This window comes from Helicoverpa armigera, chromosome 22 (assembly GCF_030705265.1).
Source record: "Helicoverpa armigera isolate CAAS_96S chromosome 22, ASM3070526v1, whole genome shotgun sequence".
Lineage (NCBI taxonomy): Eukaryota > Metazoa > Arthropoda > Insecta > Lepidoptera > Noctuidae > Helicoverpa > Helicoverpa armigera.
The window spans coordinates 6,811,123-6,837,265 of NC_087141.1; the positions used below are offsets into that span (position 1 = coordinate 6,811,123).

The following is a 26,143-nucleotide window of genomic DNA, read 5'->3' on the forward strand; positions in this document are numbered from 1 at the left end:
GTTAGTCTCTGCTTATTATTCTTCTTTTGTAAATAATCCTGTGGTTTTGGGAAAACCCATTTTTATTATTTGTCTCTTGCCTTGATACAGTATCCATGTGCAGGTCAGATAAGTATAGGTAAATGTGAATTAAAGCAGAGCCCTTATAATCACCCGCACATAGAAACTAGGTACATGGTACTAAACTGTCGACCCTATACTTGGACGGCAGTTTATATTCAAACACTTTTCTGTGCAATTGATACCGAATAAGTGATTTTTGTGATGTCACTATTATTCATCTCAATGCTGGTATAATTATCAGCTGGTATAGTTTTCAGCGCAAAAGTTGTCCTCGCACACTTTTTTTAATCTTAGATTATAACGAGTATGAAGTACTTAGGCACTTATAAATGTGTTTACCCATCATAGTTTTTTTTATATTCTTGAGTATAAAGAAGTGAACGAACTAGTTGTTGTACCTTGTATGTGCATCCTAGGTTATTGTTTGCCAATAGAAAACCGGTTCCACTGGATTGGTTATCTTATTATTATAGACGATTTTTTTATAGTCTACGATATTGTTATTAAAACTTGCACCTTTTTATAAAAGGTAGGTAATCGAAGAAGCTACGACTGTTGAAGAGTTGAAGGTGTCTGATAAAATTACAGCGTTATAAATAATTTTAAATTCTACCCACTTCTAAGTGCAAGGCACCACGAACCAGGCTAAATGGAAGTTTCTATTCTTGTGTAAGTAGGTACCCATGAGCTTTCCTACTGCCAAGTTTCGTCAACATCCGTGCAGCGTTTTACGCGTAAAGAAGAAAGAAGTAACAAACATCTCTACTTCTTCGAGGTAAGCCCTACCCTTAAGAACCCTTAGTGAGAACCTTTACGGTTATGGTGCTTTAACAACCAGGCCACAACGACACCAAGTACATAATGTTAATAATAATAATCTTCCACGCCGATTTCGGCAACGGCGACCACTTCGACCCTAATGGCGTGCGTGTGCTCTCATGTGGCTGGAGTATCCAATTTTGTGCGTGAAAGTCCGCGCACACTGCGGACATGTCAGGGTACCAGCCACAAAGTTGTAGTTGATAGCTACAGGTGGTCGAGCTTTCAACTCATCTCGCTAACATAATGTAAATAAAATAAAGTCGTGTCGTTCTCGTACCATGAGTACTAAAAGACTGGTTTGTTATTATTCCTTTTAAGGCGTAAAGCTCGAAGCTTCTTCATATTGTAGCTAGCGTCAGTTTGTCGCTGTCATTTGCAAGATGAAGCTGTTTTTATCTGCTGTTGCGATTTTCGCTTTATTTAATGTAAGTTTGTTTGTATAATAATTATAATATTACGTAACACGTATTTATAAAATTTCTTTTCCAATTTTAATTAGCAGGAACTTTAACGTTTCTACTTTAACACCTGCTTAAAAATTTTAATATTAATTGGGTACCTATCTATTAGATATAAGTAGGTACTTTTTTCACAGATTTTAATTTTAATTTGCAAGTCAGGATAATTAACTTTTACGCTTCTGATTTAACCTTTAAATAAGAGAGGCACTAAGTTTTATTATTTTAAAATTAATAAAAAAGTAGGTAAGTAAATAATACAGTAAAATGAGAAACTTGTGTAACAGCTTTTGGTACTTATTCTTAATCTTAATGGTACCTTCTCACTCGTACATACATTCAACGTCAATTATGTAATTACTGTTTTCCCCCGCGACTTCAGTAGTATTCAAACTTTTCGAAACATATGTAGGTAAACATATGAAACCTCCTTAATTAGTCATGGCAAATAAAATAAAAATCATTCTGCCATCGCTATGGCTATGCGCATTCCTACATTCTATTTACCTATGTCACGAAGTATATTTATTTTTACTTGTTATAGCGTATTTGCTCGCTTATTATATTATTTATTAAGATATAAATGTTTATTTGTTGCAGGGAATATCAGGATCAGCTGGGAAAGCTCCCACGAAAGTGCTGAACGATGGAAACAAAATCCCTACGCTCGCCTTGGGCACCTTCGGATTCGTAAGTATAAAGACGTCTTCTATACACCAATCAAAGAGGCCTTATAACTCTTTGATTTTTCAAAAATTACTGTCTGACTGTGCCAGATGATGATGTTTGGGTAATGATTTGGATTAAAACTCGCTTCCCGTTATCCATATCCTAATGGGTGAAGAACATAATAATTCCTAATTATGACCGACATATCCTAATTTGTTCAAACTAAAGCTCGAAAAGGTTGGGAAAAATTTTCATCATTTTTTTCTCGATAATTGTTAACGAAGCTTTGAGAGGTCTTCCAACCCCATAGATAAGTCTCAAAAGTGGATCTGCGGGCCGCAACAGTTGTGATTTATTCATCCAAACCAATTTTACTTTTTTTCATGAGATTGTTGTATAATGTGGGTAGTTTCTTTCATTTGTCCTTGTGTAGCCTTGTTTATTAACGGTATTTTAAGTTTTTTTACTTTAAGGTTACGTATGTAAATAGTAGGTAGGTACTTATTAAAAGTTTTATTTCAGGAGGACATCCCAAAAATGCGCAGTGCAGTGAACTATGCGATTGAGGCAGGCTATCGCCATATTGACACGGCCGCTCTCTACGACAATGAACAAGAGATCGGGAAGGGAATCAATGATGTTCTCAAAAAGGGATTAATTAAAAGGGAAGAGTTGTTTGTTACTACTAAGGTAAGAGAAGATTTTAGAACTAGTTTGGTAATATAAGTGGTCTTGGTACGGGAGAGGCCGATTGTTGGCTTTATTTTGAAGGTAATCGTGAATCCAATCAAAATTGTTAGACGGTATATTTCTGAGCGAATACCGATCAACTATCAGCCGAATAAAAGTTTGCAGCTAAACTTGACCACAAAAAGCTTTCGAAGAAAATATATGAGAGCTAAAGCATCGGACTTTAAAAATGGAGCATGAAGCTCATTATAGAGGTACACAACAAAATGGAAGAAACTTTCGCATGAACATGTACTGTAACTTATTAGATTACTCCACATCTATTTCCATAGCAACCTGTAAACAACACTCCTACAAAGATCAGAAGCAACACCTGAAGCAATATTATGCTTTTCTTTCAGCTATGGAACGACAAGCACGCCCGTGACCAAGTGGTGCCAGCTCTCAAGGAGTCTCTCGCCAAGTTGGGACTTGACTACGTGGACTTATACCTCATTCACTCGCCTGAAGCTATGAATGTGAGTTTTATTATTAAGAGCTTATTTATCTTTATAAATAAGTGAACCCACATAAAGGAGTAGGTACTTTTACCTACCCGCAGACATTTCTAGACTTCCCACTTCTGTTTCGATACAAGAAATATGTAACGCCATTGCAATGGATTTTATTCCTGTGTGCATCATCATCATCCTCCGAGCCTGTGTGCATCTGAGTATCTAACTTTCTTTCTTTCGTATATAAATGAAATCTTTTTTTTGCAGTAAATGAGCTAATAAAGTCCTTGTTTGTCCCAAATATTTCTAAAACTGAAAACTAAAACTGAAATAATGACAAGACTTAAGAAAATTACTGGGTGTAGGTACTTACTCTAAAATGAACCTTCAATTACAGGAAGATGGTTCCCCCGCCAACATAGATTACCTAGACACGTGGAAGGGCATGGAGGAAGCCAAGCAACTTGGCCTGACCAAGTCTATCGGCGTCTCCAACTTTAACACTGAACAAATTGATAGGATCAAGGCGAATAGCAAGACGGTTCCTGCTGTTAACCAGATCGAGGTAAGCTATATACAAATTCTGGCTTATGAAGGCAATTTGGTAAGCATTAGTCGCTATTTTTCAATTTATGGAGAATTTGATATGGGTGATCTTGTAATGATTAATCCCACCCAAAACAAAAATGTGAAAGACTGCCAAGTTCGATAATATGGGAATGCTTCGCCTATAAAAGAAGTGAGATCTGAATAAGTACCAAGTTCCATACACATACCTCAGTTAAAAATAGTTACTTTTTAATGATGTTACTTGGCAAGTTTTCATACACCTTGTTATAAACCTACTAAACGCAATGAATCAAGTATTTAATTTTCTATTAAAACTTGCCAAGTAATCATCATTAAAAAGTAACTATTTTTAACTGAGGTATGTGTATGGAACTTGGTACTTATTCAGATCTCACTTCTTTATAGGCGAAGCATTCCCATATTATCGAACTTGGCAGTCTTTCACATTTTGTTTTGGGTGGGATTTCATTTATTTTGTAAGGTTGTTTATTTTATTTTTTCTTATGATGAAGTTAGTTAAAGAAATGTCTCATTTATACTATCTTTTAGATTTTTAATATGCACTATGTTTCTTACAAAGAAATGAACTAGATTAACTATGACTAGATTTACCAACTGACTGACATGACATGTTATCATATATTATGTTCGTGGATCAAAGTTACACATTCGTCATTTTCGAAAGTGATTCACACTTGGCCGTTTTCAGATTTTTACTTTACTTTGACTAAATACAAACCTTTGTACCATTCGAAGATATATTATATAAATATAGATAAATTTAGTTCGTTTTAGTTCCTTAGGGGTATAAATTTACACCGGGTATAAAACACCTTCATTATTTTGAAACCGACTCACACTTGGCCATTTTCAGATTTTTCCCTTTACCTTGACATAAAGACCTACCTCCATGCCAGATTTCAAGTCAATACGACCATTGGAAGTGGTCTAGGTTTTTGATGAGTGAGTCAGTGAATAAGTGAATAAGTGAATCAGTGTATAGTAAAAATAGCGATTTTCTGACGTCAATATCTCAAGACCTACTATAGGTATATTAATGAAATTTTGTATTTTAGATAAGTGAGGGGGTCTCAACAGATACTAGAAATTTGATATGCGTAAATAAAATAGATTTTGAGTTACAGGGGGGTCGAATTTGGCCCGAAATGGTTCGTGTAATATAACCCACGGCCGGTGTGTCGCCTTTTTTGCTCGAACTTGGCGGACACACTGCCGTGTGTCTAGATAAGATAACGAGGATCCTAAAAAAAAATCAAAATGAAGTGTCGTTATTGTGGCTAGGTTTAAACCATAGAATTGGTTTCCAAATTAAACACATATCTTGGAGTATTGTGCCATCAAAGCTAGTACCTAGGTATTTTGTATGCATACATGACATTTTCCATATCCTTAAGAGTTGTGGAACCATTTAAGACGATTTTTGTATATTTCTTGCATTAATTGGATAAGTTTTATTTACCAGCTAATCGAATAAATTTACCTTATAATTGGGGTTTTTCGGTAACATCTGAAACCTGCTTCTTGAAAAAAAGATGAAGTAGCTACACATATTAATTTAATTATGGTAACTGCTAGAAAAAATAATGGATACCTATTTGTTTTTTTGCTTATTTTTAATCGATTTTGCGGTTGATTACGTTTTATTTTCCTTAATCATGTTATTGTAGGTATTTTAACTACTTTTGAGCTATATCACATTTTGAAGGACATTATGTTCTTGAACTCAAAATTGAATGGAATTTCCCGGTGTTAAACATGTTTTTTACAATATAGGTACGTACTTTTTGTAAGATTAATATGGTATCAATAACATCATTCATGTTCACAACTTATGCTTAAGTAGGTTTTATTTTCAATGCTTACTCATTTCTTCGATTTCTCGAGGATACCTACTACTGAGCGGGGAGAAACTAGATGAATATTCAAAAACGACACAATATTGGTAATATATTAAACTACTCCGTTCCGCTCTGCTTTGGTGGACTCTGGGCCTAACTTAACTCTCTTTGTTACCTACTTACTTTCTTCTCAGACAGAGGCTAACTACATTAGTCCAGAATGTTCACCTGTGTCACCGCGTTCTCAAATAAATGACTATTTCTTGTATGCCAAAATTTCTTGACATACCTACTTAAGTATCTTAGCATGTTACTCTTTTTGGCACAAATAATAAAAATAAAATTCCCCCTTCACAGATCCACCCCTCAAATACCCAAGAGAAGCTAGTCGCCGACTGCTTCGCTCGTAACATCGCAGTCATGGCATACAGTCCTTTCGGCTTCTTCGTGAAGCGAGGCGAGGGCAACAAGCCTGGTAACGATGACCCTCGCATGGTCAGCATAGCGAAGAAGTACAATAAGAGTGTCACGCAAATCGTGCTGAGGTATTTGGTGAGTATTTTGGGTTTTTATTGAAGGATTGGTATCTTAGGAAGTGGTTCGATAGTTACTGCAGCCCTGGTACACAACGGGTTTAAGGAGGAACTTAGTGGGTTTTAGACAGTGAAAGCCTGTCACTTTCAAGGATGGGTCCATCCTATGATATTCCATCCACCATTTTTTCCTGATAGCCTGTTGCAAAGCCTCGATAAAGTGTTGCGGTTGTTCTTTTGATAGTTTAGTGCTTTGATAATTGCTTAGTTTTTGGAAGCTAGTCACTGTTGATCAGAAAACATCAATACCTAAGACAATTATTTTAAACTGTCTTAATCATTAGCTTTGACTTAATAATTACTTTACGACTGACTCAATGCCTTTATTATTACTTTACAGCTGGACCGCGACCTGATCCCAATCCCCAAGTCCACCAACCAGGCTCGCATCCAGCAGAACATCGACGTGTTTGACTTCCACCTGACTCCTCAGGAGATTGCCACCATCAGCAGCTTCAACAAGAACACCAGTATCTTCAGTTAAGTGTGCCATTGTAATACGATGTTTTGGTAAGATAATAAAGCTGTTCGTATCATTGCGATATATATTTTTAAATTTTTTATTTGACGTTGACCACTGTTATGCCAAATCAGGCTCGTTATGTCTTTTTCTCAGCCATGATAAGTCAAAATCGTATTTTTGCATAGATTGAATGGAATTTCAAGGAAGATCCAGGGTTCTTGCCGGGGCTGCGGGCTCGTTCGAAAGAGTAAGCACAGCCCTGGTACACAAAGGGCTCTAGAACAAAGTTGGCTTTAAGTCAGTAGAAGTATGACGAATATTTATTTTCTTTTTGTAATTCCGCGGCCTGCAACTGGGATTGCGAGGAAAGCTAGTTTCATTTAAAATGACTAGATGACTGAATAAAAGTAAAATAAAACAATATTTTATAAAATTCGAGACATTATATTTTACATACCACAGTTATTGCATTTTATGCTAGCTTCTTTCAGAATTATATAAATTTAAAAACAATTTCAATTAATACAAAAAATATATTTTTTATTCAACAGTGTCATTTTGGATACTTAATAGCTTTTTGACAGTTTTATGTCTTTACTAAAAGCTACGACTTACCTAAATTCTAAAATAGGGTCTAAATATCCTACTTAGAAAATAGTTATAGGGTCCAAGTATAAAATCGGTTCCGTTTTGATAAAATTAATTTTCTCTTTTCAATTGTTAAAATTATTACGAATTTTTCTGTTCATGTGTTTTACAAATTATAAAAAAATATATGTAAAAACCAGTGAATCACAGATCAAATACTATAATAAGAATTATCTACCACTAACACTAAACATATTTATGTGAATAGAGACAAAATTACCTAGCTACCACAGGACAACACCGACGAAATATTTCTTCACCCTGTACTTAATCTAATGTCATAAGAGTATACAACAAAATTATATTTATTACGGTAGATTGACAATATAATGTTATTTCTTTACAGCTGTTTCACACTGGCGGATTATTCGCTCGTTTTTTCTACGCACGACACATTCCTTGTGGCAGAAAGTCTTTCAAGCCGCGCCGGTTCCCGATAACTCTTTGATTGCGTGCGTATGTTGCAACGCGAAAAATCCGCTAGTGTGAAAGCTCATAGTGCTTCCACACTAGTGGATCACATTTTAAGCAAATACTGCAGAAACATAGCCACTCAAACTGGAAAATTTGTGGAACTCAGTAATGTATATTTTTTATAGAGCACTTTTAACAGCACACACAAATATTACATTAAAATTGATCAAAATAATTAAACTTCACTATATTATCAATCTACCGCATTAATCGATTACCAACTAATCGATGGACAGTTGTCTGAACGAGCCGTCGATTCCGAACAACTCGTCATAGTTGGTGGGTCTGCCGGGCCGGAGAGACTCGTTGGCGATGATGCTGTCCTGTCGCTTGAACCAGTCGCGGTACTCTTGGAGTTTTAGCTTCCATTGTTCTGGAAGGGAATAATAAAAGGTAGGTAAGAATATTGAGTCACTCGGTCATCCTTTTGAAAGGTGTAAGGAAGACACGATGTAGATAGAAAGAAATTAGAAAGGTCAAACATTATTGAAAATAACAAGGCAAAGACGACAAGGAAAAATAAAAATTTTAGGAATGCTAAAGGTCTTAGTTTAGCATTGTGACAGACGGACGCTGGTTTTCAACTGGACCTAAGAGGACACTCGAGAATAAAAAAAAAAAAATTGTTTTAAACATGCCAAAATCTTTGCTGATAAATCTTTATGCAAAAAAGAACAGCCTCTACCTTGTCAAGATTATGCTTTTAAAAATAACCACCAGTCTTACTGGATGCAGGTGTGCCAGCTGTAAAACATTACATGGAGCGTCTGTCTACATGATCTCCTCAAACCCAGTTTTCAGCTCAAACTTTTGTGTCTTTATCATAGATCTGTATGTGTGAGTCATCATCCTCCGAGCCTTTTCCCAAACTATGTTGGGGTCGGCTTCCAGTCTAACCGGATTCAGCTGAGTACCAGTGCTTTACAAGAAGCGACTGCCTATCTGACCTCCTCAACCCAGTTACCCGGGCAACCCGATACCCCTTGGTTAGACTGGTGTCAGACTTACTGGCTTCTGACTACCCGTAACGACTGCCAAGGATGTTCAATGACAGCCGGGACCTACAGTTTAACGTGCCATCCGAAACACGGCCAATGGTGTCTAAGATATACTCAGAAAGTACATACAAACTTAGAAAAGTTGCATTGGTACTTGCCTGACCTGGGATCGAACCCGCGCCCTCATACTTGAGAGGTTGGTCCTTTACCCACTAGGCCACCCCGACTTCTGTATGTGTGAGTAAATATGATCTATTAGTAAATTTAATAAACTTTTACCTTGTAGTGTAGCCATGTCGCCACACTGTCCGCCGTACTCGGTGGGCAACATCTCCTGAGGTATGTACTTGTACAGACCCTTCACGTCCTTGTGGATGTAGATCTAAGAAGCAAGAACAATTATTAGTATAAATCAGAATGTCGATGTGGTGTGGTGTACAATTTGATTGAGAAGCGAATGAAGAGTTTGGAAATGACGCTACGTCAACATCTGTCTATCCCACGGGTCTATCCATTTCCAATTATGGGGTCGAGTTCTATGTATACATATAGTAACTGTATGGTGCTGAATACTACCTCTAGTGTTTTAAAGGGACTGACTGCCTATCTGATCTCCTGAACCCGGGCAACCCAATACCCCTTGTAAGAAAAGAAGTTCAAATGACCTCAACGCGGTGTCTTCCGAAACACTTAGGAATTTGTTATGACAAATCGAAACAATGACTTTCAGTAAAAAAACCATTCCATCTATGGGATCTCACGATCATTATGATCAGCAACAGTAGAATTGATTATGTTTGTTACTTACCCGTTTCCTGATCTTCTCCTTGAGGAAAGGTTTGACGAAGTTAACAAATCGCTCGACCAGCGGCGATGTGTTGATGATGTGGACTTCTTTTAGCTTTATAGGATATGCTTCCTGAAAACACACATTTTATTACAATTAGAGATTTAATTTTCTTTGGACAGCAAGTCTTATAAAAAATTGCAACTTTAATTTCGCTTTACAAGTTCTGTATTCAAAAATGTATCCTAGATTCTCGATGTAATAATTACAAAAAATGTTTCAAACTCCAAAACGACTTACGACTTCAGAATTGCAAAGTTATGTAGTGCAAGCAAGATATAGGAAATACTATAGTGCAAAAGCATTTGCGCGGACACAAGTGTACTCTCACTTCACTCAATCCCCTTCAGTTTCATTATTTCGTCACTCACTTACCTGAACACAGATCATGAACTTCTTAATAGTAGCGGCAGACAGTTTAGCCAGCATACTCGGCCCCAATATCGCCGCATCTAGTATGTATATATCTCCCGCCACTCCTTCTCTTTCTTCTGTTAGACGCACATCTCCGATCATGAGAGCCAGCTTTAAAGTGTCTGTGATCTGTTGGGAGTTCAGGTCTGGGTGGACTCCTGGAAAAATGTGATGACGATTAAGCACTGTATTAGGATTATTAATTCGATTGGTTCAGGTGTGCGTAAGGGAAAAACAGTTTTATTTATGAAGACGACGATGAGAAATAAGCTAACAAACTTTGATGAGATATCACTCTTTTAAGAAAGACAATTGGGATAATCTAATAAAATCTACGTTTTAGCTTCCAGCTTAAAGAAGTAGTTGACATTATACATATTAAGTTCAAATCCTTACCTCTGCATATGGTCACTCGTCTGCCATTTGGTGTAACTCCTGGCAGTGGTGGGCCTTGACTGAAACAGACAAAAAAACAGTTGTTTATATGGCTAATTTAAAAGTTTTGTATTCGAATATAGAGACATCTTATATTCACACCAACATTGAAAAAAATGGTGATTCAAGTCTGATAGCAGCCAACCTTGATTGATCAGCGTCTGAGGGCTCTTTAGCTTACGCAAAGACAACTTACATGTACCACATTTATACACTACGCTTTCGCAAGATAAAACACCTATACCATTGGCTATAAACTCCTTAGGCAGTTGTCCCACCAACGACGAGAAAACGACTAACTATCGGCTATTTCCTCGCTCAAGAAACGTACAATAGATATACTTTCCAAGTGAACAAAAGAGATGCATATACAAATAGTTGATCGCTGACTGTTCACACTGCCGGCGAGCACTCGCTTCACTAGTTTGTCGCTGAGCGACATGAGCTGTGAAAGATAACACTCGCTCGGCGACACTCGCCAAGCGTTTAGAACTCACGCCGAGAGAGCAACCAGTGGTCATTTCTCTACAGTGCGTATCTAGCGAGCGAGAGATGCGAGTAATCGCCCGCCTCTCGCACACTCGCTTATAGCCGAGCTACACAAATATCGGAACTACGCACTCGCTCCCCGCGTCCCGCTAACTCGTTTCTAGTTCTAGCTCTACTCGTTACTCGTTAATCGTTGCCGGTGAGACAAGTGCCTTATAGACCTATTTTTTTTCCTCTACAAAATAACACACATAAATGCGGAATCTCTTACATTTTGTTGGTCATGATATCATCAAGGTCAGGTCTTGTAGCATCCCGCTTGGTGAAGAACTCTGGACAGGCGGCTCTCATGGTGAAGTACATGTCTAGCTTCCTCTTGCACTTCTCCAGGGAGAAACTGCTGCCACGGAGGAAGGTCATTATGGGTGGCACTTCTGGAATGGAGAATAAAAAAATGATGTAATGTTAATTTTTAGTTTGACTGGCTATAAGAGTTCTACCGAGTTATTTCTATACCATTAGCTCTGCCTTTTCATATGCAGTAATTGTGTGGTTGGATGTGGTATCAGACATTGTGTTTATTTTTACACGAATGGACTTCGTTTTGAATTTTTTTATATTTATAATCTACAAAACAGTTAACGGGCAACGTTTCTCAGAGTGGAAACTGTCCAATATTGATTAGAAACCTTTAATTAGGCAAAAGATACCCAGCAATGAACCTTTTGACCAATAAGGGGGTCAGATAGGGCAGTCGCTCCTTGTAAAGCACTGGTACTCAGCTACATCCGGTTAGACTGGAAGCCGACCCCAACATAGTTGAGAAAAAGGCTCTGAGAATGAATGATGAACCTTTTGACCAATAGAACACAACCATTGCAAAAGAACTGTGACAAAAGAAAATCTACACAAAACATCGTCATACCCCAATCATCAGGCAGATGCGGCTGCTTCTTGAGCCACTCCCTGATGAGGGCCACATCCCTGTCCCTGGTCGCCACGTCCTCCTTCAGCTCGATCCTGATGTTCTTCCAAACCTCGCCAGAAGGCTGGATCAGTAGCTCTTGTTTTAGCTTCATGGTTTTATCTGGAACTAAAAATATGAGGATGAGTATTTAAAAAAAAATGCTGATAGGTTGAATGTACGGATCTCTACTTCTTTTAAATCCTTTTGCACTTTTCTAAGATATTATGAGAATATTATTAACTAGCTTCTGCTCTGTTCTGTAGCGGTTTTACTTGCTTCCCGTGTTAACTGCTTCTCGCACACGGGTAACTAATGTGAAAGAGGATATTTTTTGTTATACCCTACAGGCTTCAAAACTACAGAACAGAATAGAAAAATTCTTTCGCTGTTTAGAAACCAGACTATCCCCGAGTAACAAAGGCCATATTTTGTTCAGGTTTTATCATAATCCTCCCTGTTAACTAAACTTGTGTTATGCTTAGTTATTTTAGCTGTAAGTCTTACAAGTTACATATTAAATAAATAAATAATACATGCAGAAGTTCTTGCGTGAAAGAAAAAAAAACATTCGCAGACGTTATATTTCATACTATAACATCAGATTAGCAATCGATCGCAACTACCAACATATCCGTTCCTCCGCTTGCTCAACCGTCTGCCAGACTAAGGTCACTGGCAATGTTTGCGGGCTACATCGACACACGTGTTGCAATTGCTGTGGCAATTCTGTTACAACTATGATTGTGCTCATATTTTGGAGGATAACTTCTTGTCTATCCTTCACATGGTCTTTCCAACTTTTAGTTTAGACATCTAGTGGCTCGCGGTATGTGCTGCGCTTTGTACGAAGTCCACCATTTTGTTAGAAAAGATATGATGAATGAGTAGCCGCTCGACCGATTTTGTGCAAACTTCACATGAACCATCTTCTAGTCCAAAAATTTTGTTTGGATAATGGATATAGATATGATACCAGGTTTTAAAGATTCTTGTGACATTTGGAAATAAGTACTGGTCTATCTACATAAGTGGGTTTTTAAGAAAGTCGTGTTAGTTTTACTACTTATGAGTCAAGAATGGCTGAAGTTATATTAGCGGGCTTAGACCCGGTGGAAGGAAATACAATGCTTTTTATCCCTATCGAGATACGTAAAGTAGTTTTCTTAGGACGTGGGTCGAAGCTGGTTTAAATTGAAGCGTAGGTAAGAGTGAACAAAAATCGTGTGAGTGATAAAATTTGATCGGAGAATGTAATCCCAGTTTTGTGGTTATTAAGGGTATTAAGAGTTGTGGCATTAAATGCAAAGAGCCAATTATTTTAGAAAGTACATGAATGATATATTAAAGTTTCTTTCTTGAGATCAACTAATTAGGTATTACTTAAGGACCATTGTTCTTGTTTTATTCACACAATCGCAATAATGTTAAAGCTACGTTTATGAAAGGAGATCATAAAACAATTGAATGAAATATGTGCTTGCACAGACAGTTGCATTAATGAGCAACTCTGTAGGTTGATGCTTGTCGATACAAATGTAATATAAAGGAAATATTTTTTTGTTATTTTAAAAATTCTTTTACTGTTGAAAAGCTGCTCTCTCCCCGAATAAAATAGTCTATATTTTAGCATGGTACCTACCGGCAGTAGTTCCCACGTTCCCACATCTGCAGAAAAACGACTAAGTAGTTCTGAATACAAGAAAACATACCTATGTATAGTCACAAAATACATAGGTACAGAAGTCAATCTCATGTATGTACTTCACTTTTCATGCCTAAACTCGGCGGTCGCGCTAGGGTTGTCAACTTTTTTATGCGCATAAAACTAACGTGGTAGTGGTACTCGTATCTAATTATTTATTTATTGTTGAAAATAAAACAGGAAAAATGAAATATAAACCAATAATAATAAAATATTTGATGTGGCATAGGTACAAGAGGTTAATAAACACTTTCAACGGAAATTAGTTTGAACGAGATACCGATCTTTTTCAGAAACAAATTTATAATTTTGTTATTCAGACGTATATACCATAAAACACTATGTAAAACAAAGTACCTCTTTACTTGCGAACAATTTTTTTTTTGTATGTAGGTAATTGGTTGGTACAGTCCCTAATCTAAGCTTGCTTCTACCTACAGAAACCTTGAATGCGAGTCCGACTCGCACTTGACCGGTTTTATTTCGTCTACCTTACAACATACTCTCGCCATGATCACAAAAATTATTAACTCCTACTACCTAGTAATAATCTTTGAGGGTAGGTTGGCAGGTTCGCCTGGGTCGACACTAGCAAAACTTATTACGGCATTGGGCCAGAGACCGCCGGGGCTTACCTGCCCACCTAATTGTACCTACTGCGTTTATTAAACGAACCATCGAAATATAAGAAAATAAGTAGGTACATTACATACTATAGGTACTTACCCCTCTGAATCAACCGGCAGGCTAAAAAGCGACAGTTCACTGTTTATTATTGTATTAAAACAACCGTCCACTGAACAGTTACAATACGACATTTTTGTTATTACTTTTTCTTTTGTTATTAAAATTAAAAATCAAATTACAGTTAGATATCACAACGCGTGCACATTTATCTACCTTGTGTGTGACGCGCGTATCTCAAGAAAACGGCAGCCGCGCTCGCACTGTTTTGAGTTGTTTTGAGACAGCGCGTCTGTGAACACGCACACATAGACACCTGTGTCTGCGTGACTCGAACGCTCTTTGTATGTAGATTGACTTCTGTACCTATGTATTTTGTGGTATAGTTCAGTTACTGGTACATAATCTGTCAAACTGAATCTAGACACACGGCAGTGTGTCCGCCAAGTTCGAGCAAAAAAAGCGACACACCGGCCGTGGGTTATATTACACGAACCATTTCGGGCCAAATTCGACCCCCCTGTAACTCAAAATCTATTTTATTTACGCATATCAAATTTCTAGTATCTGTTGAGACCCCCTCACTTATCTAAAATACAAAATTTCATTAATATACCTATTGTAGGTCTTGAGATATTGCCGTCAGAAAATCGCTATTTTTACTATACACTCACTGACTGACTGACTGACTGACTGACTGACTGACTGACTCACTCATCAAAAACCTAGACCACTTCCAATGGTCGTATTGACTTGAAATTTGGCATGGAGGTAGGTCTTTATGTCAAGGTAAAGGGAAAAATCTGAAAATGGCCAAGTGTGAGTCGGTTTCAAAATAATGAAGGTGTTTTATACCCGGTGTAAATGTATACCCCTAAGGAACTAAAACGAACTTTTATCTATATTTATATAATATATCTTCGAATGTTCGTACCGATCTGAAATTCGTTACAAAGTGTATTTAGTCAAAGTAAAGTAAAAATCTGAAAACGGCCAAGTGTGAATGACTTTCGAAAATAACAAATGTGTAACTTTGATCCACGAACATAATATATGATAACATGTCATGTGAGTCAGTTGGTAAATCTAGTCCATTTAGTTAATCTAGTTCATTTCTTTGTAAGAAACATAGTGCATATTAAAAAATCTGAAAGATAGTATAAATGAGACATTTCTTTAACTGAATTCATCATAAGAAAAAAATAAAATAAACAACCTTACAAAAATAAATGAAATCCCACCCAAAACAAAAATGTGAAAGACTGCCAAGTTCGATAATATGGGAATGCTTCGCCTATAAAAGAAGTGAGATCTGAATAAGTACCAAGTTCCATACACATACCTCAGTTAAAAATAGTTACTTTTTAATGATGTTACTTGGCAAGTTTTAATAGAAAATTAAATACTTGATTCATTGCGTTTAGTAGGTTTATAACAAGGAGTGTGAAAACTTGCCAAGTGACATCATTAAAAAGTAACTATTTTTAACTGAGGTATGTGTATGGAACTTGGTACTTATTCAGATCTCACTTCTTTTATAGGCGAAGCATTCCCATATTATCGAACTTGGCAGTCTTTCACATTTTTGTTTTGGGTGGGTATTTTTTTCGTACAACAAATCAATCTTAAAATCAAGGATAACAATGTAAATATTCTTTAATACTATGGTATAAATAGCAATTTGTTTTTTTAAAGAAAACAATAGCAGCTTAATACTAAGTCGTAACATAAAAGATACCTGGAAAAACCCTTAATTCGACTGCCTTTGTACCTAATATGTTTAATGATGTGATTTCAAAATTATTGTATGTGCTTATATAAAATAGCAGCTATAAAAGTGCTACATAGTTTTATTCGATTAATAGCCCATAATGATACCTGCTTAAGTTTTTTTATTTGAAAATGTTTTTCATGACGTCATTTCTATTAGGTACTGTTATGTAGGAATGATGAGCGGAATATTTTGCAATAATTGTAATTTAATGGAAGAGCTCGTGGCTAAGTTATAGCCGCGCGGATCGGTCGATGACAAGGAAGCAACGCTTGGCGCGGGCGCGGACGTTCCATCGATGGCTTGTTCACAGAAGGGTTTAAATTGGACTTTTTTTTTCTGGTTCACTAAGTTTATTGTATTTCATTGAATTCTCACCTTTTGCACTTGTAATTGAATAAATTATAGTTTTCAAGTTTCTCAAAGTTGCAAAATAAGCAGTAGAGTGAGATGCCCAAGTACCGTATGTATCCGCATTCGACTTCTATTCATAGCAGAATAGCAATACCCAAAGTAACCCAAAAACATGACCCTTTTTATGTATGCTTAAGTAAAAAAGTCTCTATCCCATTATACTAAGATTAAGCTGCAATTCACTTGTTTTTCTAAACTATTGTGGACTTTAATGCTTTAACAAAGCATTACCGACCTTGAACAAATGATCATTAGGTATGTTTTCCAATAAATAATGATTGTTAAACACTTTAAACTTAGGTACCCATTTGAATAGTTGTTAGTAAGTACTTAATATAATATGTTTTCCATTATGTGTGTTCGTTATTACTGACGTTTTGAGCACACGAGTGAAGAGTTCTTCTAGATTTTAATGACGACTGTACAATGTCAATTTTCTAGTATTTGAACTTACACACATTGCAGAATAAACTGTCAGCAGTGTGTGCAGAAGGCTACTAAGTAGCCTGATAATTGGTTGACAGTAAAAATTGTGAATGCACGAAACTTTTTGGCCGGTTTGATACCAGCTGGATAGCTGATCGTGGGTTTTAGAATCTTTCACATAGCAGCCCCGAGTCCAAAAAAGTCGACATTGCTAGAAAGAAGTAGTTACTTGTAAGACGACGGCTGACAGAAGAGTATAGAAGAAAAAACAAGCTGCGGCCACCCTGAATAAAAAAATGGATTAGGGCAGGAGGATGTTGAGCCCAGAGTGCAGAAGCTGGGGGTGTTTCACCCCCGTGCCTGGGAGGGCAGGTTAAGCTACTCAGACTCAGAATATTACACAGGGCAACTATTACTTATAGTATTCTGTGATGTTACTCAGTAGCAGTCAGTCGTTCTTACAATTCCAAGTCAGAGCCCGTTAGTCGGATTTGAGAAAACTCTGACACTAGAGCTTGTTAAGTGATTAAGGTCAGCTCACTCCTCGATAACAAGACAAAATACAAACTTTCTATTAGGTATTAATAAACTTTAAGAAATCACATTGGTTTTCGCAATGTCACTGAAAACCACGTGTTTCAACGGTGAAAATAAAAAGAAAGCTGTCATTGTATTGACGTGTTCTAGCCGTAACTAATAACATGAAATTACTTTAATTTCCCACTAAGTTTCCACTGTGGTTAGTTCTTATTAATAAACTGCCATTACCCATCTATTGTCTAGAATCGTTTATACATAAGTATTCATTTATAACAAGTATGAATTAGGTGACGTTGATATCTTGCAAAATTTCAAATGCATCAAATATAGTCCTTAATCTAAGCTGATATTTGTAAACTGAAAAATTTGTTTCATTATATGAACACGTTAATGTAAGGAACTACAAAAAATCTTTCGATACCTATTAAATAAGTCATTTATCGACCATTCCTGCCATTAACTCATTCAAACAATAAACCTAACTTTTCTTTCAGCTTTGTAATAATCAGCTGTGATTTCTGACAATATTTGATGCATTTAAAATACATTTATTTTCTTCACAACACACATAGGTAGCTGTTCTGTTTACATTTTCTGTAAAAGCAACCTAACCTTGTAAGGTGTAAATCATAAGAGTAGGTATACATTGATGGTCATAAATATGAACACATCCTACATTTACAAACTGTATGGATTATGTTAAAAAGATTGCAATTATATCTAGTTGAAAAAGAAATAAGGGAGAACTTTTGTGTTACACAAAAACAGCTTATTTTAATATAAAACTTGAATACCCGTGTCAGCCTTAAGCCACCTTAAGCTGTCTGGCATGATTCTTAAAACTAGACCTATTACAAACATTTTATTAACTTTCTTCCAAATCGTATTCTGTCAATAAATGATCTTTCCTTCTTCTTTCTTTCAAAGAAACACAAAAACGTGTTGTTTACCTTATAATTTTACTGTTTTCTCAATATTTTCAATATTGTTTTTGAGCACAATTTAACGCAGTTGCATTTCTCGCCGGTTAAGCTGGTTAGCGCATCGAGGTAAATGCACTTAACTGTTCTTTAGCAGAGTGCAACGTAACTGGCCATGGAACACTTGGCGAGCTAAATAGACACAGTTTATTTTAAACTAGCTGTATGCCGCGGTTTCACCCGTTTCCCGGGGAACCACTTCCTGTACCTGGAGAAAATATAGCTTATGTTACTCGGGGGTAATCTAGCTTCCCAACAGTGAAAGAATTTTTCAAATAGTATCAGTAGTTTCAGAGCCTTTACGGTACAAAGGAGCAAAGAAAAAAATAATATAAATACATAGGTATATAAATAAGGATGATTTGTACACATTTGAAAACATAAATTGGTTTTCCGTGTTTCATTTTGTTGGTAAACATTTTTGACCTCGCAAAGCGGTAGACTACTATGAGCATGACCTTGTGATATTAAAAATTTTAGCATATTTATTTATTCAGCTGTTTGGTAAATCGTGCACGACAATAAAAGGAACCTTTAAAATTAATATTAATAAATGTTGAATTAGGTATGAATATGCATTTTATCAGGACCTGATAGGATAAGTAACAGCCGCTTGGGTCAATCGGTTATAAGTTATACCTTACCTAACATTAAGCAACATTTGTCGCGGTTTGTCCGTGGATGTGTGACCCTCGTATGACGGGTGAATCCGTATTTCAAATTGATGGATTCTGACTGTGAGTTACGGGTATTCAAAAGTCAGAAAGTCAGAAAGCTACTACATTGGTACTCAGCTGCATCTCGTTAGACTGGAAGTCGACCCCAACTTATTTAGGGAAAGGCTAGGCAAATGATCATATTACGTTCAAAACAGTGAGTATTCAAGGTTATGGAATCAATGAATGAAACAGCTGTTCAACAATATTAACTATTTTGTAGTCGGTCTAAAGTTCACTTAGGTAAACTAATGGATCTTACCTTCATCTAAAATAATGTGATATTAATCAATTTCGAAACCGATTTTAGTGGTATAAATAAATCATAATGAAGCAATATTTTTATTGCAATCTATATTATAACATAGATTCATAGTTGAGCATCATTGTCTTTGCCACTAAGCAATACAAAAAAATCAGTCAACGCCACACAACATGATGGGTTCCGTACCAATACTTATAAAGCGAGTCCAAAAAATAAGCGAAATATATATAAATAATGAATAGGAATGGGAGTCCCTAAAATATTATTTATATTTTACTTTTCAATATTTGTTCTTATATCGGCAACATAAATAAATCATCCGTGAATATATCTATCAGGGTTCATAAGACACAACCTGGTGACAGGAGGAATGCAAAGTCTTAGTAAAAGAGTGCCGTTGTATTCTTTACCTATGGAACTCTAAAAAACGAAGTTTCACATCACATGTTACATCTACATCCGAATTATGATCATAAAAGCAAGGTCAGTAATTTTATTGTTTAAAAGAACATTTCTTAATCACAATAATTTGGCAATTTTTTCATCTGTCACGTACCTATCTAGGTAGGTGCACATTACATTACATTTTATAGCGATTGCGATGTTACAAAAAGTACCTATCTAAACATTTCTCACGCTTGCAATAAATTATATTCAATGTAAAAACTGCGGGCTTAAGAAGCAACATGATGGGTTTGCCAGCCAGTAAGATTCTGACACTCCCTTATGCTGCTGGCCCACAGCGGGATGCCCCATTTGATGATTTCTCTTAAAAAAAGGTTAAAATGACAGGTGTTCTTAATCACCAATCGCTAGCAGTGTGGTACAGGATTTACTTCGCTTGAGAAAAGTTTGTTGTACCTACTACTACTACCTACTACTACCACTACTACCACAAATGTTACATAGTGTTCACACTACCATAATAATTGCAACAAAAAACGTAAGTTTAGTTCTCTCCAAACTTTATGTCGTCACAGAACATTGCGCGAATCGCTGCGCAGTAACCTTTTTATGTATCAGCTGTTGAGCTGCGGGATTTCACGAAAGAGTAACCACGGCCCTGGTACATAAAGGGCTTAAGAAGGAACATGGTGGGTTTTAGTCAGTAAGTGTCTGACACTTCCTCACGCTGCACCCACAGCCAGAGGGGTCATTTGACGATTGACCATAACAAAAGCTGTTGTCGGAGGGACCTCAAGCATGTACCTACTTGTGTTCTGAATGTAGTTGCGCGCTGCCATTTAATATTGCAAAAAACTGTATCTACTGCTTATGAAAGACAGTTTGAGTATTAAATCATTTCTTCTAGTCAGTCTTCTAAGGATATAGCAACCTTCCAACAAAGATATTTTTACACCTATTTCATCAACGTATTGAGTAACTCTAAAACTGCTTAACCCCAATTTAATATTCCGGTTTCATCGTATCTATAATTTTAGAGTAAGTTAATAACCCTCAAAATACCTAGTCACCACTTGTTACTCAAGTTAGTAGTACTTGCTTCACTTGACAACTATTTAACTACATAGCAACTTCACTTTCGTAACTTAGGCTGTGACAAACTTTAACTTCATAGTTGAACTTTTTAGAAGACAATATTGTCAGAACTTCGTCTAAATCAGCCCTTTTTACTCACCAGTATTTTCTAAAAGGCAGACTTTAATACTTCCATAGCATTGTTTCTTAGTTTGTAGAAGAGAATCGCAAAAATCTCCTCAGTAACAAATTCTTCTTTTGGCGTCCTCTTTTACTCAATGTGTGCTGAATAGATTTTCAGTGAAAAAAATTGGCAGTGATATAGCATTATTACTACCAATTTTCATGTTAATGGTCCATTTATCAAAGACTAAACTTTACTTTTAATCCAGTGGTGCGCACTGTGCGCAGTAGTTTCCACTATACGCGGACGATACACGGAACCAAATTTTTTTGTATCATAAATCAATATATAACCTTTAGACTATAACTGTTTTTAAAAATAAAACTGATCATAACCCCCTCCTACGTTCTTTACCAAATAAAGCATGGGCAAACTCAATGTCAGTTGGACACTCAACAGTCAAGGCTACCTATTGCTTCATGTTAGTAGATTTGGCTAACAGTATGTGTAGGTCAATGCAGATCTCAGTTTCGAAAGGCTATATTTTATGATTTCGAAAAGTTATAGACGATTATTGAAAGTTTTTAAGGTCCGCAAGGATCATGAGGGGCCTGCCGTGAGGCGGGCAATCGCCGGTGGGGGACTGGATGCCATAGATTCCCACACCCCCTCCACTCAGGCGAGGTCGGAGTGCCGCTGGGCCTTTTTAGTGGGTATACCGGGAACGTCCTTACCGGGGAGTCCCACATACCCCTCTCCCGTCCCCCGACGGGAAGGGCATGCGTAATAGCATTTTTTACCCAGCGACAACAAAAAAAAAAGGTCCGCAAGGATATTTAAAAGTAGTCAGACTTTTTTGTTTTGTAATAGAGGAACTTGTGGCTAATTCATAGCCACACGGGTCGATTGATCATAAGCCAGTCAACATGTCATCTACCTAACTTTTCCCAACGGGGTGTGTCGGGGTCTGACCTCCTTAACCCAGTTTACAAAATATCCCTAACTAAGAATATACATGGAACGATTGCCACTAATCTCCTCTAACCTGTGAAACCCGATAGGTGTGTGAAAAGACTGATTGTCAGACTTCCTGGCTTCTGACTAAGTAACGACTGCCAAAGATGTTCAAAACCGGCGTTTGTTTTTGACAATCTAACGTAGGTACCTAAAGGGTTGCAAATGTGTATCTTATGTACTAGAAGTACAACTTAGAACTTTAAACGTTTACATATATGTAATCATACAATAATATCAATTTATACAAATCACGATAATGAGTCATACACATAATATGTATAATGTTACCACGCCCGAAGCACAAAATACATAGGTACAGAAGTCAATCTCATGTATGTACTTCACTTTTCATGCCTAAACTCGGCGGTCGCGCTAGGGTCGTCAACTTTTTATGCGCATAAAACTAACGTGGTAGTGGTACTCGTATCTAATTATTTGATTTATTGTTGAGAATAAAACAGGAAAAATGAAATATAAACCAATAATAATAAAATATTTAATGTGGCATACATGAGGTTAATAAACACTTTCAACGGAAATTCGTTTGAACGAGATACCGAACTTTTTCAGAAACCGCAATTTATAATTTTGTTATTCATACATATACTTATAGGTACTTACTTATTACTCTTTACTTGCGAAAAAAATATTTTTGTATGTAATGGGTTGGTACAGTCCCTGATCTAAGCTTGCTTCTACCTACAGAAACCTTGATTTGCGAGTTTTATTTCGTCTACCTTACAACATACTCTCGCCATGAATTATCAACTCCTACTACTTAGTAATAATCTTTGAGGGTAGGTTGGGCGGTTCGCCTGGGCCGACACTAGCAAAACTTATTACGGCATTGGGCCAGAGGCCGCCAGGGCGCTTACCTACCCACCTAACTGTACCTACCTACTGCGTTTATTAAAAGAACCATCGAAATATGAGAAAATAAGTAGGTCCATACTATAGGTAATACGGCAGGCTAAAAAACGACAGTTCACTGTTTATTGTTGTATTAAAACAACCGTCCACTGAACAATTACATATAATACGACTTTTTTTGTTACTCCATTATTACTTTTTCTTTTGTTATTAAAATTAAAAATATTACAGTCAAATTACAGTTAGGTAGGTATCAAAACGCGTGCACATTTATCTACCTTGTGTGTGACGCGCGTATCTCAAGAAAACGGCAGCCCCGCTCGCACTGTTTTGAGTTGTTTTGAGACAGCGCGTCTGTGAACACGCACACATAGACACCTGTGTCTGCGTGACTCGAACGCGCTTTATATGTAGATTGACTTCTGTACCTATGTATTTTGTGCCCGAAGAAGCAGCTACCTTTATGTGTCTACATATAAATATTTATGTATGTACAGTACATATGTAAGTAAGTATAATATGTTTATTGTTCTAAGTTGAACATTATATGTACCTATTACGCAGGTGTATGATTGAAATAAACGTATTATTTGCATCAGCAGTAGAAACTACGTCACCGTTTTATCAAGCCGTTTGTTCATCATCTGCCTTGCCTTGTCCCTACTATGTTGGGGTTCGGCTTCCAGTCTAACAGGATGCAGCTCAGTACCAGTGTTTTACAAGGAGTGACTGCCTATCTGACCTTCTTAAAATCATCATTACGTCGATTGTATAAATAATTTTTAAAATACAAAATACCGATTATTTTCTTAGATTTGAGATAAGATTATAAATCTGACCAGTCAGAAAAGGATGAATTGACACGTAGTTAACTACATATCTATTTAAAAATAGTTAGCGTATAAATGATAATACATACCTATGGAATTAAATATTTATTTAGTTTTATTGAATAAAAATATAGTCCAAAATAGAAAATCTTACCTACGTTAAAACAGCTTTATATTTAAAATCGAAATCTTCTAGATTATGATGCATCGCATCTTGTTTCAAATGTATTAAGTGCACATAGATCCCCATTGAAAGATCCCTAAGAAATAATTTTTGTTTTTTTATAAACTACGTAAAACTAAAGACTTAAGCGAGACAATGGGAGCAAAAAGAAAGCGTGCAAGCATGTTTTCAGTTACAAAATCAGATCATATTGAAAAGTAATGGACCTCATTATTTTTTTTATATCGAATATTCCTAATCCTACAAGCGGTTTTTAAATTTCAATATTTTTTGTGTCTTAGTCCATAATTCAAAGTGAGGGTAGAATTGTTGCGTTAGTCAGTTAAAATTGTGGTTTCAAACTTAAATATTTTTCCAAGCTATATAGAAATATACGTTACTAAATATAACGGACCTACCTTAACACATATCCTATACAATAATTAGGTCACGGCTTTTTACTACACCATTGATTAAAATAAAAAGTAAACGCAAAAGCTTTCAAATTACAAAACAATTGCCAATTCCGTAATTGAAAACTAACCCAAAAATAATTTAAAACAGCGAACAAATTTTGAATTTTAAAATTAGAATAATTTCAAACTCACATGTTTGTTCCTCACAGCCACACACCACAGATCACAGTTTCGCAATTATGTTTTTTAGGCAAAGGTATGTCGCGTCAGCCGAGGTCCAAGGCTCGGCGTCTACTGAGAGCAACCTCTTTCTGCAGTCATGTTGAGAAATGCATTCAATGAGAATGACATACGGGTGAAAAGTTCCATCGCATGATCTTGCATTAAACAATATGCTGTGTATGATTGAATCTAAGATTTGCGCCTAAAAGACAACTTGGAAAGTACTTATTTATTTATTTTTATTGCAGACATTGAAAAAAAAGTTTTCACTCTTATTTTTACTTTGTTAAATAAAATGAAAAGAAGTGTGGCCACTAGTGCTAGTAAATTTCATTTTATTTAATCATTTATTTTTTTAACTCAAGTAGTCGTGAGAAGGTAATTTCTTAATTTTCAAAAATATGGTAATGATACCTACGTTCTGTCCAATTATTTAGCCGTATGTTTCAGTGAAGTCCTACGGAATCGAAAGTTCGCTAAATGAGGGTAAAATGCACTCCGTTGCATTATTAGACCTACCTTCTCATCAAGTTATCAAACAACAGATTATTTCATTCGATAAAAACTTCTTACTTCTATCAGTAGTAAAGATAAAAGTGAATGGACATGTGTTTCTGAAGTGAAGTGGATTCTATTGCCTTATGAAAGTTTTGTACCTAATTAAATGTAAAAACCAATGTCTACAAATGTTGAAGCAAAAAGAATAAAATAAAATCATCCATCTCGGCACAAAACATTAGTTAATATATTCCTATTTGAATGAATCATAAAAAAATAGGCATGGGTACCTACCCATCGGAAACAGGAACAATCTACCAGTGGTTTGGGGCCCAGAGATAAAAACTTCTCAATTATATACCTACAGCTTCACATTTATTTTTAGCGTTTCGGTAAATTAACATATTTTGATATAAAAATATGCATGCTTACAAAAGTGCATTCTAGATTGCAGCACTGTTGCGGTGAATAACTTGCATTTTTTTAGCGTCTGGCACGTCAAAATAGATGTTATTAATAGGTATCGGTTTTTGGATTAACATTTAAAAAGTTATGTAAAAGAATAATTAGGAAGGTGCATAATAGTAAGTCAACAAGGATATGATATTTTTTTTATCCGTCTTATTTTGTAGAAGATTTTTGTACAGAATAAATGTATTGATAGCAATTAAAATTACAAGTACACTTAATTAAATATTTAATGTGAAATAAAGATAAATAACAAACAGTTAAACGTACCTATGAACATAATTCTAAGTAGCTATTCTCTACAACTTAGAACTTTTGTAACAAAAAAAAAATGACTCTTATTTCATCAATAAATAACATATTACTGAACCACGAGCCAACAAAAATATCTGCGTATTACGCACTACACAGTAGTTATATTATCGTGATTCGAATCACGAAAATGTTTTGGATTAATTTACCAATACGATGTTATGTTAATGTATTTTTATAGAATTAAGTCGCTTTATATAAACTTGTATCCTCAAGAGCTCTTAGGCAAGGCGTTTTAAACACCCTATTACATACAGAAACATGATCCTAAAGGTTAAGGAACGTGGAAGGGT

The 26,143-nt window shown here is 36.1% G+C and overlaps 2 protein-coding genes across 2 annotated transcripts; one reads left to right on the forward strand and one right to left on the reverse strand.

Annotated features, from left to right (window-relative positions):
* The first annotated feature begins 1,178 nt into the window (after positions 1-1,178).
* Positions 1,179-6,764, forward strand: LOC110381989 (aldo-keto reductase AKR2E4). The gene is made up of 7 exons (XM_064040298.1): positions 1,179-1,310; positions 1,944-2,033; positions 2,535-2,702; positions 3,104-3,220; positions 3,594-3,761; positions 5,983-6,177; positions 6,559-6,764. The coding sequence occupies exons 1-7, from the start codon at positions 1,266-1,268 to the stop codon at positions 6,700-6,702; spliced, it is 927 nt and encodes a 308-aa protein (XP_063896368.1). The 5' UTR covers positions 1,179-1,265; the 3' UTR covers positions 6,703-6,764.
* A 347-nt stretch (positions 6,765-7,111) lies between these two features.
* LOC110381993 (alpha-tocopherol transfer protein-like) lies at positions 7,112-24,679 on the reverse strand. The gene is made up of 8 exons (XM_064040295.1): positions 24,543-24,679; positions 11,912-12,079; positions 11,258-11,420; positions 10,459-10,517; positions 10,024-10,220; positions 9,610-9,720; positions 9,081-9,183; positions 7,112-8,176 (listed from the first exon to the last, which is right to left on the reverse strand). The coding sequence occupies exons 2-8, from the start codon at positions 12,063-12,065 to the stop codon at positions 8,025-8,027; spliced, it is 939 nt and encodes a 312-aa protein (XP_063896365.1). The 5' UTR covers positions 12,066-12,079; positions 24,543-24,679; the 3' UTR covers positions 7,112-8,024.
* Between the last annotated feature and the right edge of the window lie 1,464 nt (positions 24,680-26,143).

Excerpts from the sequence above, each read along its gene's own strand:
- LOC110381989 (XM_064040298.1), top strand. The coding sequence starts at position 1,266 with ATGAAGCTGTTTTTATCTGCTGTTGCGATTTTCGCTTTATTTAAT. Across the intron at positions 2,703-3,103 it reads AGTTGTTTGTTACTACTAAG|CTATGGAACGACAAGCACGC; the intron begins GTAAGAGAAGAT and ends CTTTTCTTTCAG. Across the intron at positions 3,221-3,593 it reads ACTCGCCTGAAGCTATGAAT|GAAGATGGTTCCCCCGCCAA; the intron begins GTGAGTTTTATT and ends CTTCAATTACAG.
- LOC110381993 (XM_064040295.1), bottom strand. The coding sequence starts at position 12,065 with ATGAAGCTAAAACAAGAGCTACTGATCCAGCCTTCTGGCGAGGTTTGG. Across the intron at positions 11,421-11,911 it reads GCATCTGCCTGATGATTGGG|AAGTGCCACCCATAATGACC; the intron begins GTATGACGATGT and ends TCTCCATTCCAG. Across the intron at positions 8,177-9,080 it reads CGACATGGCTACACTACAAG|AACAATGGAAGCTAAAACTC; the intron begins GTAAAAGTTTAT and ends ATTCCCTTCCAG.